General features: G+C 40.6%; 1 protein-coding gene across 9 annotated transcripts in view; it reads left to right on the forward strand.

Moving 5' to 3' along the window:
• Positions 1–13,606, forward strand: part of ARHGAP26 (Rho GTPase activating protein 26) — a 451,541-nt gene that overhangs the window by 242,838 nt on the left and 195,097 nt on the right. For all 9 annotated transcript variants that reach the window (XM_045183872.2, XM_045183873.2, XM_045183874.2 and 6 more), the window contains one exon: positions 6,282–6,318. In XM_045183872.2, the coding sequence (XP_045039807.2) occupies positions 6,282–6,318 (37 nt within the window). The remainder of the gene's footprint in view (positions 1–6,281; positions 6,319–13,606) is intronic.

Here is a 13,606-nt window from a genome sequence, read left to right on the forward strand (position 1 = left end):
TACCACAGACCAAGAGTGTCTTACTATAACTTCTCAGGGGTGTTACCAAAAGTTCCTACATTCACCCTGTTAATAGAGTTCTCTGAGTGTTTGAATGTGGTGTTCTATTAAGAAGTCTGTCTGCCACACAAGCCTTGACAATGCTGGCCAGCTCACTCTGTGTGGTCATAGTTTTTAGGAAGGATGTGATTCAGGCATCCCAAAGCCTCTTGAGCTGGTTGTGTTTTTCAATTACTGCTCTACTTTATTAATTAGAAGTTTGTTAAATTACTGTTATGTTCAAATTGGTTGGAAATTTTATTCTTATATAATGGCTGCATTGTTGCCATTTTAATTACAGCTTAGCTTCTTTTGAGTTCTTTGTTAATTGACAAGCTGTTTTTACCCTGGCCAGCAGGACTAGGTAGGGAAGTTGTGGTTGAGTACAGTCACTAGTCTAGGGGGCTTTGTGGCCTTGGAAAATTATTTCACCCGTATGATGCTATGATGTATAGGCAGTGGTAGTACCTGATGATAGGCCTGAGGATGAAGTAAAATCAGGTAAATGTTCAGTATGGTACCTGGCCGTAATCAGTGGTGAAAATGTGGTTGGTGGTGGATGGTTGCAGTTATATTTGACTTCTTTTAAAACAAAACAAAATTGGGAACGTATTGCTCTAAAAGTTGATTTTAGATTGTCTCCTTTCCTTTTGTCCCTTAATTGGTTTTGGTTGGTTAAATTACAGTGCTAATGAGACCAGTATCACTGAATCCCTCAAGCTACGTTCTCATGCTTAGCCGATTATCCCAGAGGGCGGCGATTTTCAACCAGTGTGCCACAAGAATTTTTAAATATGCAATACCTGACTTTAGTCAGGGTCACTGACCTCTTTTCCCTTAGATTGTCAAATAAAAAAATGACAACATCTAATACAACCATAGCTGTCTGATGTGAATAAATCAAATTTATACCTATTTTTTGTCGGATAGGCAAAACATATATTTTTGGTATGCGCAGAATTTTAGTAATTATTTATGTGTGCCATGAGATGGGAAAGGTCGGAAATCGCTGCCCTAGGAGATAAGTGTGAAGACAAGGGAAGAAGAGGGTGACAGTGGCAATGATGGAAGCGAGTCTTTACAGACTGCTCTGTGGGCCGTAGCATTTGTGTCCCATATTCTCTGTTAAATGTTGTGTGTCTGGTATTTCATTTAATTTTCACAGCAACTGAAGAGGTAAGGAATATTAGTACCCTTATTTTACAGGTGGCAGGACTGAGGTTTAGAGATGTTAAGTGATTGGAGTGCATAGCCAGTAATGGTAGAGCTGGACTTTGAACCTAAGCAACAGATTACTGCACATCTGTCACCACTGACAGAAGCAGCTCAACAAAGCAAGTCCTAGTGGTGGTGGATCCATTGCGTCACACAGAGAGAAGGGCCAGGATATCTGATGGTGTAGAACCGGCTTAGGCAGTGTTTTAAGTTGTTGGCATGTAGTTCTGTTTTGTGTGTCTCCACATTGGTATATCAGGGAAACAACCAGGTGGGAGGGGGTTAGATATACTGGGCCTTGCAAGAGACCTGTGGAATTACGGAGCTTAGGCCTGAGTTCAAGTGCAGTTTTAAATAAACTTGCTTATGAATCTATTGCTCCAGTATCTTTATTTTGTCCAGATTATGATCCCAGCTGTGGTGTGGCCAAATACTAAAGCAGCTGTGTATCAGAGGGAAAGGGGGAGATTGTTTTATCTAATTATTGCTTTATTTATGCCTTTCATTTATAAGTTAAAAGAAATTCCTCTCTGTGCTTTCTTAGTAAGGCCTGGATAATGGTCATAAAGGTTACCCGTAGAAAAATTCTGGGAATCCAAATGATTCTGTAGTCTCTCTTAATTCTCTGGGGACATACAAATTGAATTCGCTCAGCAGTGAACAGAATTTATTGCTAAATCACATTTTAGTGCAGAGGAAGCATATGAAGGCTTTCCTCACCCTCCTTTGATTTATTAAATTGTACTCCCATTGTAGCTTCTGGGTGAGGACTCAGAATTGCTGTGCCCTGTGATTTGTATCAAAGACCCACTTTCCTGCCTGGTGTTTATCTTCAGGATCAAGCCCTGTGATTCAGAGAGAATATGAAGTGTTAGTTCTATGTTAGGTGCCAGCTTGTTGTATAGGTTGGTAGTGAACGCTTCAGGCTGGAATCAGAGGACCATTCCATACCGAGTTTCATTTTCTCTGTGACTCAAGGCAAATTCTTTCTTCCATTGACTTGCCTTCCCTAGCTACCCAAGGACATCTCATCACCTTTATCATCCTCATCCTCATCCTCATCATCACCATCACTGCCACTACCATCGTCATCATCATCACGATGTCTTTTTTACTTTGTGGTTAGTGGCTAAGAGCTTGGGCTCTGAAGGTAGACTGTAGGAGTTCCTCTCTGGATTCTGGCCTCCTCCAGCTACCTAGCTTTGGGAAAGTGCTCTCATCCCTCTAATGTCTCAGATTCTCATCTATACTGTTATTAACTGATCCGTCTTCCTAGGACCCATAGTCAGAATTGTTTCATGTTTCATGTCCCCTTCAAGTGATCCTGTAGAACTGGGTTCTGTCCTCTGAAGACAAAGGTTCTGGAGGCCCTTCCTGGACAGAATATGAATCTGAGATAGCTCTGCTAATCATAAGCCAGAAGCCACTGCTAGAGACTTTTCATTTCAGGAAATTGCCGTTGCCTTTGAACTTCAGTCTGACAGTAGAGGGCAACTATGATTTCTGTAGATGGTTTCCCCAGAACATTTCTAAAGGGTGAATTCACCCTTTACCTCTGCCACTGTGGAGGGTATTTATGAACCACAGACTTCTGGGGTGTCTTGGTAGTTGTGTGTGCATTTGCCACTGCCTGGAAACGTAAAAGAGGATTCGAACATCCCTTGAGGGGCAAGATATAATAGTACGCCACCTCCCAGCTCTGTGTCCTCGGACAGACCGGGTAAACCTCTCTGGGCCTCAGGTTCCACATCTGTAGACTGGGCACAACCACAGTAACTTACCTTAGTACTACCTGAGGCAGTTTCAAGGATGAGATGATGTCATGTTGTACTTGGTATATGCTCAGTAAATAAAGACATTCCCTCTTAGTGCTGTTGGGGAAGCATATGAAGATTTTCCTCACCCCCCTCACTTTCCTCATGGTAAGAGGATACCACCCTTTCACCATGCTGCCATCTGGCCTTTGTAACAGTGAGGCTGCTTCCAGACTCCCTGCCTTCCCGGTTGGGTCATGTAGTCACACACTCCTGGCGGGCATGGTTTATTAGCTTCATTTCAGAAGTCATTCTCTTTGGCTCATTTACCCAAACCAGACAGAGATTAATGGCCGGCCTCTGACAATGGGGCGGCACATGTTTCTGGTGTCTTTGGCTCATTGATCACACCTCTCCAACTTGGGGGGATGCTTGGGTGTTCCAGGCAGAGGTATCCTGAGACCCAGGAAACACAGAAGGAAAGAAATTTGGTGCAAACTTACCTCCTCATTAAGGAGAGCTGAAAGCCTTGCATTTTGCTATTTCCTCTGGATTTTGCCATTTATAAACAGGAGCAAGTGTCTCTGGGATAGAATGTTTGAATTTAATGGAAAGGATAGCTGGGAAAAAAATAATTGCCAAAATATGGTCTCTTTTCCTGCATTTTACTTGCCCAGCTTTCCAAGCTTAGTGAACGTCACTAACCATGGATCACTGGTCCCAGCTATTACAAGGCTACCCACTTCCCTAGCAGGTCACAAGGCCCTGTAGGATCATGTCACTGCACCTGTGCCCCATCCTTAGCTCCTACCTTGCACTGTTTGCCAGCCACACTGGCCTTCCTCCCTCCAACATGCACATGCTGTTGGCCCTGGCCTCCGGGTCTTCCCAAGGAGGTCCTCTCATCAGTCAGGTCTTGTGCAAATGCCACCTCTTCAGAGAACATGTTCCTCACCTTGGGTCCATAGGAGACTTTTATTTTCTCACTCTAGTTAAGGATATTTGAATATCACATTTGCATATCTGTTTATTTCTGTTTTCTTCCTTAGTAGGCAGGTTCCAGGAAGCAGAGATCGTAGCTGTTCTAGTCGTGTGTATCCCAAGTATCTAGAACGGTGCCTGGCCATTACAAGCAGACAGTAAATTTTTGTTAAATGCTTGAATGAATAAACAAATTAATGAATTGCTACTAACTTTAGAAATCACCCATTAAAGAGGTCTTAAACTTTCCAAAGCCAGTATCCCCTCATTTGATAGTCACATGAATAAAGCCAGTACAAGCAAAGGAAAGGGGGACATTTGGAAACTTGGAGTCTTAGCTTCACTCCCAGGCCTTCTGGTAGTCCTTGTGCAGGTGCTGTGAGGTCAATTCGAAAAATATGATCTAGTCCAAGTTCTTTACTTGTATGGATGGGGGAGGTGCTGCTGAGGGAGAATGGGCAAACGTGTCCTCTCTGGTACAGAAAGGATATCTTTTCCAAGGAGTGTAAGTTTTTGCAATACGGGTCTATTAATCAGAAGAATGGGATATTTTTAGAGGGAGAGTAACACTAAGCTTAATTAGGCTTCAAAGTTAGTATTTCCTATCAAATCAGTTGCAAATGTTTATCTGTAGTTACCAGGTTTAACTCATGGGCTGTACAAAAGCAGGTGGGTGAATTGGATTTGGCCTGTGAGCCATAGTTTGCCAATCCGTGATATGCTGACATTATTAGATAAAATCAAGTCTCTGCTTCAGAAAAAATGTCATAGTGCCCAAATCTTTCTTTGGTGATTGTGAGTCTGTTAGTATGAAAAAGCATAGGGTGATGCTGGTCATCATAACTTAAAAAAAAAAAAGATATCCCAAGTGATTCTGATGGCTACTCACTCTTGCTTGAGAACCACTTATTTAACCCTTAGAGGAACTGAGCCATGAGAAGAGAGCCATGAAACCCCAAAAGGGATTTTTACCTGCTGGGAAAAGTATAATTTGGAAAAATTAGCATACAGGGTCCGGCAGAAGTAATGCCTGCTTGAGTGTAGTTGGTAGGATAATAATATGGGTGTAATAATTTATAGTTTTAATTTGAACATTTCACCTAAAATGTCATATGGTGTTCTTGAGTGTGTTATTGTTATGTTACAGAATTACATGCTTATGATGTAGTAATAAAAGATTTTGTAATACAAAAGAGGTATTATTTGTGCCGGACCAGGTATTTTGAATTTTATCAACAAAAAAATTTGTGGAAATTTGTTTTCTCCCTTGTTACACAAGTACCTACATACTATCATTGATTTTGCCTCCTGGCCTGCAAAGCCTGACATATTTATTATCTGGCCCTTTAATGAAAAAGCTTGCTGACTCTTGCCATATGTCATTGTCTGTTTTACGTGGGACACTTTCCCTTTTATGATTTCTGTGCGTCATTTAAGGGGTTTCTGTTGTGAAAGTACTATGTTCTTCTTATAAAACTCAAATTTACAAATGCCTATAAGGTAAAAAAAAAAAAAAGAAAAAGATTGGCTCCATTCCCCAGTGCTTAATACTTAATAGTTTGTAATGTATCTTTTCCTGAATTTGTAACTTGTTAGCTGTGAAGCCTTAGTTAATGTCTCTAAATCTCAAATTCTCCATTTGTGTACAGCGATAAAACAGTTCCTACCCAGAAGAATTGTTTTGTGGATAATTTGAGATAATTCAAGTGAATTGCTTAGCACATTGCCTGGTGCACAGTTAATGCTTAATGATTTATAACTAATTTAAAATGTTTTCTCTTTTTTAGCTTTATATACACACATATAAAGATGGAATGTGATTTTTAAAAAAGACTTTATTTGTTTTTAGAGAGAGGAGAAGGGAGGGATAAACAGAGGGAGAGAAATATTGATGTGAGAGAAACATTGATCTGTTGCCTCTTATACGCACTCTGACCAGGGGACCAAACCTGCAACCCAGGCACATGCCCTGACTGGGAATCAAACCTGTGACCTTTCATTTTGTGGGACAATGCTGAAGCAACTGAGCCACGCCAGTCAGAGCAGAATATGATTTTTTTTTTTTTACAATAAAGTTCCACAGATGATTCTAATGTACACATGCTTAAGAACCATTACGGAAGTACTGGGAACTAGATAATTACAGAAGGGATTCACATTTGAGGTCTAACTAGAAATTGTCTTCAATCATATAGCACAAACTAGGGAAAAGGGAAAGGTAATGGCTTTCTTCAGTGAACCTGTAGAGTGGTATAAAATGCCCAGAGGTAAATGTTTATTTCTATTTTCCAGGTCTACAACTCGAACAAAGACAGTCAGACTGAAGGAAGTAAGTATGGTGCTTTGATAATTTTCTGTAGTTGGGGTTGGGGTTGGGCTCTGAGAAGTTGCTACTCTAGGAAAGAGCCACCAGGAGGTGCTGTGGGCCTGTTGGGTCTGCCCCATTTTTCCCAGTGAAGCCAGAGAGGTTTCCACCCTGACTTACCCTGTCAGTGACTCCAGGATGTTCAGTGAGCCTGACTGGCAAGGCTGTGATGACACTTTGCATTATAGAACCCTTCACACTTAACAAAAGATTTTCATGTACGTTATCTCAGTTAATCCTAGGTCATCTTAAGAATGTACCTCCAATCATCACTTAAAAGCCACTTAATCCAGTAATATCCAGCTCCCCAAAAGCCCTGTCCTATGAGAAAGCCAGAATTGACTTTGCCTCCTGCACAGTCTTGGTCGACGGACTGGAGAGGCAATAACTATCTCAGTGATAGCTTAGGAACTCTGTTCTTTGTTGCCTCTTTGGAGAGGAAGGGGTGGAGGTGGCAAGCTCTGTAATGATATTCCTCTGTGGTAGGAGTGACCCTCAACAGTCTCTAGAATATCCAGGACATTCCCTCTGCTGCTGGCTCTGAGAACTCTGGTTAATCATAATTTCCGAGGGGACCTGCAACCTTTTAAAGATGAGGGGATTAAAATAAAACTACTACTGCTAGAGTGTTTGAGCTGATTATCTCCTTGGTGCACAGGAGAAAAACAGATTCCTTCCAGGTTGCTATAAGGGTACAAAGGAAATCCTGTCCCACTGCCTCAGATTTGCTTTGTAAAATCTACTTGGGAAAAAAAATGCAAGGTAGCTCTACCATGAATTCCAGTCATGTCAGAAAAGCAGTAAAACAAGTACCTCTCCATGTGAACAGGAAGGTGAGCTATTGTGTGTGTGTGTGTAATCCATTATAGGACAGAGATTTTCCTTCTTTCATTCTTTCATAAAAACAGATTTTACCAGGAGTTTGATAGGAGATATTAAGTATATTTGGAATAGGGGCTTTTGGTAGGTTAAGAGGCCTGTAGGGCAGAAAAAAATGTTTTTTGGGTCCCCCCCTTAAAATTTGAATGAGGGAAAACAATTTTTAAGTAAATATTCAAGGAAACAAGTAATTTTTCCTTTCCCTCTTTATTAGGTGGGATTGTTTTAGAGCATTTGACATCAACTATGGCTAACTTGGGCTAAAATAATGATAGCAAAAACAATAGCAATGATTATGAAGGACCATGGAAGGCTGTGGGGAACTCATAGTATGATAGGAAGTGCTGAAGAACCAGGCTTGTGGACATACCACCTCTAGAGACCCAGGAACCGATGAGAAAGACTCTCTTGGATGATATTTGCAGGGTGATAAAACAAGTTTTAGTCCTTGTCTCACTCTGCTGAAAATTCAGGATGACTAGAATTCCCAGGAAAGAGGCATTGGGTTAGTTTAACTTGGGCCCAGCCAGGGGAAAACAAGATACCTTGATCAACAGTTCCAAGGGTAGTGCATAAAATGGGAGGAGAGTGGTTTGCAGGAGGGAGATCAGGGGACCCACTAGGATACAGCAGGCCGAGGTAACAGATGTCCATATCATGCCCCAACCTGGGACACACTACTTCTGAGGACTCAAGAACTGTGGAGGGATTGAGCAAAAAAGAAAAAGGACTTATGGACATGAACAACAGTGAGGTAATTGTGGGGTGAGGGGAGAGAAGTGGGTAGAGGTGGAAGAGGGGATAAATGGTAATGGCAAAAAAGTAAAATTCCTAAAAAAAAAAAATACTGTAGGGAATGAGAGGCATATGAATGGGGATCCCTGACCTGATGTTTCCTTGTAGCTGTGATCTTACGAACCTGCTTCTCTCTGCTTGAGATGAGTACGAGTAGTTGTGGAAGATGACCCTGACTCCATTGGTGGGCGTTGTCTGCTGGTTCTGCCACTCTGTAAGGCCTTTTAGGAATGTGTATTGAAAGCCTTGAAAAAGTGAATATCCTTTGACCCAACAATTTGTCCCAAAGAAAGAGACTAGAGTTCAAAGACATTTGTATCTCAAAGGAATTTCCTGGAACACTGGTAATAATAGCAAAGAATTGGAGACAATCTAAATGTCCAATATGAAACTGATTAAAAATGTCGTAGAGTACTATGTAGGCTTTAAAAAGAACAAGAGAGATCTAGGTATATTTATAGAAATAGTGATCCATATACTGTTATTTGAAGCTTCAAAAAATTATGTTATAGAACAATATATTTAGTAAAACGAATTGCATATTTGATTGACTTAGATCAGCGATTTTCAACCTTTTTCATCTCATGGCACACATAGAAACTAATTACTAAAATTCTGTAGCACACCAAAAAATATATTTTTGCCTATCTGACAAAAAAAGTAGGTAGAGTTTTGCTTGATTTACAAAAAAATAATAACAATAGTAACTACGTACCCTTTTTGATCCAAAATGACTTTACAAAATCAGATGCCTACTTGAATGTAAGGATTTCTGCTACCAAGAAGTAACTAATCAGATACAACCTTATTATGTGACGTGACTAGTAAGAAGCAACGCCATTGTATGACTTGTATATGTATGGTTTAGGATGAGGCATTCACACCAGGTGCCTATTGTTGTACTGGTTGTTGTCATTTTTTTATTTGACAGTCTTACTGGAAGAGAGGTCAGTGCTCCTGACTAAATAGTCAGGTATTGCATGTTTTAAAAATTCTTGCAGCACACTGATTGAAAATTGCTGGTCTAGATATATTAATTTAAAAAAGGTCTGGAAATACAGTTTTTTCATCAAAATCTTCGTTAGGATGGAGAGTGGATTATTGAGAGGGACTGACCTTCTACTTTAAATACCTCTCTATACTTTGCATTGCCTACAGTGCGCATATATTTTACAATAGTAGCTATTAATAGATTGCCTTTTATCGACCACTTACTATGTTCCAGGATATTTTATGCAATTAACTCATTTAATGCTCTCAAAACTCTGTGAGATAAGTGTTTTTGGCCCACTTTTGTAGATTAGGAAATTGAGGCTAGTAAATTCAGAGGACGTGCTTTAATATGAGTTCTAAGTCTAAGGCTCTGCTGTTGACCACAAGGATATTCTACCTCCCTAGGAAAAGAACACCACAAAAAGTTCCATTTTGGGGAGCATACACACTTGCCACATTTTGCTTCTGGTATCCATTTATTCACAGAGCACAGAGTTGACTACGTTGAGTCTGTAATGATTCTTCAGTTGCTTGCCCTTTCATTTAGCAAGAAGGAGGGGGAAAAGATGGGTTAAAACACATGGGCCACTTTTCCAGGAGTATAGACAGAAATTATTTTTCTGCAGTATTGAGATATTCTGGTCACTGATTTCCAAGCTGGCAAACGGTGCTTCCTTACTTCCTCTGGCACTGGGACCCCTTTTTTCTGTCATACAGTGCCATAGCTGCCCCTCCCCTTCTTGGTAGTTGTATTTTAGTATTTCTTGATTGCAGTAATTTGCATTTTCACCACACAGCACCCTCTGCCACAGGTGGCACTCTTGCCCAGGGTCTGAACTCCTTTTCTGTTTATACTGCGATCAAAATCCTTTTAAAGTGAAGAAGTCAATCAAATGTGAGTTTTAAGAGTGGGGCATTGCTTTTTTTTTTTTTTTTAACCTTTAATACCCAAATTCCAGATGTCTAGCATTGTCTTTCTGGAAAATCTTTTGGTGGGAATTTGAATGCCAGCATTTTATTAGAGAGCCAGAATGGGCAGGTAGCAAAAGCAAATCGCTTTGGGGCACTTATGAATCTGTGGCTTTCATCTTGAAATTCCTCTCAGGGCATACAGTGCTGTGGAGTATAAGACAGGGCCATAAATAATGTCTGTCAACTGCTGGTGTTTTCCAAAGGGTCCAGTTGCCAGGGAGCAGATGGCAGCAGATAAACGTCCGAGCATTTCTTTGCAGAGCCTTTTTCCTCTCCTCTATTCTCTGTGTGAATCTCAGATACAGAGGGGTTGCATCAGTCGTACTCCCCTGTTGGTGGCACGTTATCATCACAGGGTCTTCCATTCATTCATTTTCATTCTTTTTTTCTCAATTCCTATTTTTGTCTTCCCCTGTAGGCCATCATTCTAACATGTACTTTTAAACTGTATTCTCAGACAATATGGATCTTTTTATCTACCTGTGCTTTTAAGTTACATAAATGGTTAAATGGTCAGTTTCTTACTTTGCTCTGTCAGCATGGTTTAGGAGCCATCCACATTTCTCTGTCTGCTTCCAAAGCATGGCTTCTGTCTGCTGCGCATTCCATGGTGTAGAGCACTGTGTATCTGCTTCTGCAGAGATGTCCCCCACCTCCTCAGGCCTCCAGCTCCTCGTCACTACTGACAGCACCACAAGGAACAGCACTGTACATGACAGTGCTGCATGACAGTTTCTTCGGGTTATATGCACGAGGAGAATAGCTGGTCACAATTAGAGGGAGGGCTCTCCTGTCCTTCTCTAGAGTTGTCGGTCTTCAGACCCACCAGCCCTCCATAAGGGTTTCTCCATTCCTGCCAGCTCTTGCCATTATTCAGCTTTCTACTTTTTTTGTCAGTCTTTTTTTCTTTAATATATTTCATTGATTATGCTATTATACTTGTCCCATTTTTTCCTCCTTTTTATTCCCCTCCTCCCTACTCCTACCCCTCCCACCAGCATTCCCCCACCTTAGTTCATGCCCATGGGTTGTACATATAAGTTCTTTCACTTCTCCATTTCCCATACTATTCTTAACCTCCCCCATCTATTTTGTACCTACCATTTATACTTCTTATTCCCTGTGCCTTTTCCCCCATTCTCCCCCCTTCCCTTCCCCACTGATAACCCTCCGTGTGATCTCCATTTCTGTGATTCTGTTCCTGTTCTGATTGTTTGCTTAGTTTGTTTTTGTTTTTGTTTTAGACTTGGTTGTTGATTTGTTGTCATTTTACTGTTCATAGTTTTGATCAACTTCTTTTTCTTAAATAAGTCTCTTTAACATTTCATATAATAAGAGCTTGGTGATGATGAACTCCTTTAACTTGACCTTATCTGAGAAGCACTTTATCTGCCCTTCCATTCTCAGTCATCTTGGATGTAGGTCCTTGCCTTTCATGACTTGGAATAGTTCTTACCAGCCCCTTCTTGCATGTAAGGTTTCTTTTGAGAAATCAGTTGACAGTCTTATGGGAACTCCTTTGTAGGGAACTGTCTCCTTTTGTCTTGCTGCTTTGAAGATTCTCTCCTTATCTTTAATCTTGGGTAATGTAATTATGATGTGCCTTGGTGTGTGCTTCCTTGGGTCCAACTTCTTTGGGATTCTCTGAGCTTCCTGAACTTCTGGAAGTCTATTTCCTTTACCAAGTTGGGGAAGTTCTCCTTCATTATTTTTTCAAGTAAGTTTCCAATTTTTTGCTCTTCTTCTCCTTCTGGCAACCCCTATGATTTAGATGTTGGAATATTTAAAGTTGTCCGGGAATTTCCTAAGCCTCTCCTCATATTTTTGAATTTTTGTTTCTTCATTCTGTTCTGGTTGAATGTTTATTTCTTCCTTATGCTCCAAATTGTTGATTTGAGTCCTGATTTCCTTCCCATCACTGTTGGTTCCCTGTATGTTTTCCTTTATTTCACTTTTCATAGCCTTCGCTTCTTCCTCTATTTTGTGACCATACTCAACCATTTCTGTGAGCATCCTGATTACCAGTGTTTTGAACTCTGTTCTGATAGGTTTGCCTATCTCTTCTTCATCACTTAGTTTTATTTTTGGAGCTTTGATCCGTTCTTTATTTTGGGCCATATTTTTGGACTCGGCAGGCCTGTTATGTGGTAAGAGGTGGAGCCTTAGGTATTCACCAGGGTGGGGCAACCCACATTGCTTCGTTGTGTCGCTGTATGTGGGGGAGGGGTCCCAGAGGAAACAATGCCACTTGCTCTGCTCTCTGCTCATTTTCAGTCACTTCCACTAGTAGCCACAAGCAAATTGGGCCCTTCCAGTGCTGATTCCCGAGTGGGTGGGCTTGTGTGCATTCTAGGACCTGGGTCTCTCCAACGAACTCTCCTGTGAGGCTGGGAGTTTCTCCTGCTGGCGCCTCAACCTCCACAGGTTTTTTCAGTCAGAGGCTTTGAGGCTTTATTTCCCTGGGTTGCACATTCTGTCTTGCTCCTCACTTGCTCCTCCTGGTTTATCTGGAGGAAATGTGGGACCACCCACTCTGCCAGCCACCGCCTTGCCTGCCTGGTCCTCTCTGCCCAGCTGCCTGTCTTCGCCCCTCCTATGGGTCTGGATGAATGTGTCTTCTTTAACTTGTTGGTTGTCAGACTTCCATATAGTTCGATTTTCTGGCAGTTCTGGTTATTTTTTGTTTTTAAATTTGTTATCCTTCTTTTGATTGTGCGAGGAGGCGAAGTGTATCTTCCTACGCCTCCATCTTGGCCAGAAGTCCTTTTTGGTCAGTCTTATAAAATGATAGCTCACTGTTGTTTTAAATTTCATTTCTCTGATAATTAATGAGTTTGAGCATCTCTTTTTGTGCTTATTTACTGGGTTTCCTCTTCTATTTTTTTTTGCCTATTCATGTCCTTTGCCCATTTTTATATGGCATTTGCTATTTTTTTGTGTTGATATGTAAAGTTCTATATTCTGGATACTAATTCCTTGTTAGTTGTAGACATTTAAAATATTTCTTCCCATCTTGTCATCCTTCTATTAATATTATGTGTGATACCCTCCCTTGAGTATAAAGCCTTACCTTTCAAATTCAAATTAATCTTTTTATTCTTTTTTTGCATTCTGGTTTTTGATTTTCAAGTTGTGTTTTAGAAAAGGTTTTCCTAACCCATGTCAAAAGATGTGCACCTACATTTTCTTTGGTTGACTTCATGATATTTTCTTTCACATTTAAGCTTCTAATATGACATCTAGCATTATATATGATGTTTCATAAAGATCCAGTTTTATTTTTATCCATATGAAGAGTCAATTTTCACACTAACCTTTGACCTCTGGTGCCAGCTTTATTGTACATCAGGTTTGAATATCTGAGCTCTGTCTCTCAGCTCTATTACCTTGTTCTGTTTGTTCTTGTGTTCATACAGCTCTGGTTTTAATGTGATGACTTTGAGGCAGGTCTTAATATGTGGTAAGTTAAGTCTCCTGTCTTTACTCTCCTTTTTAAGATATGACTCGCCTGCTTGTAGACCTTTATTTTTCTGTATAAATTCTGGCATATGTAATAAGTTCCTCAGAAACTTAAACATTTTCATTGAGGATTGCATTGAGTGGTATTGATTAA

This window comes from Desmodus rotundus, chromosome 10 (assembly GCF_022682495.2).
Source record: "Desmodus rotundus isolate HL8 chromosome 10, HLdesRot8A.1, whole genome shotgun sequence".
In the NCBI taxonomy this organism is placed as follows: domain Eukaryota; kingdom Metazoa; phylum Chordata; class Mammalia; order Chiroptera; family Phyllostomidae; genus Desmodus; species Desmodus rotundus.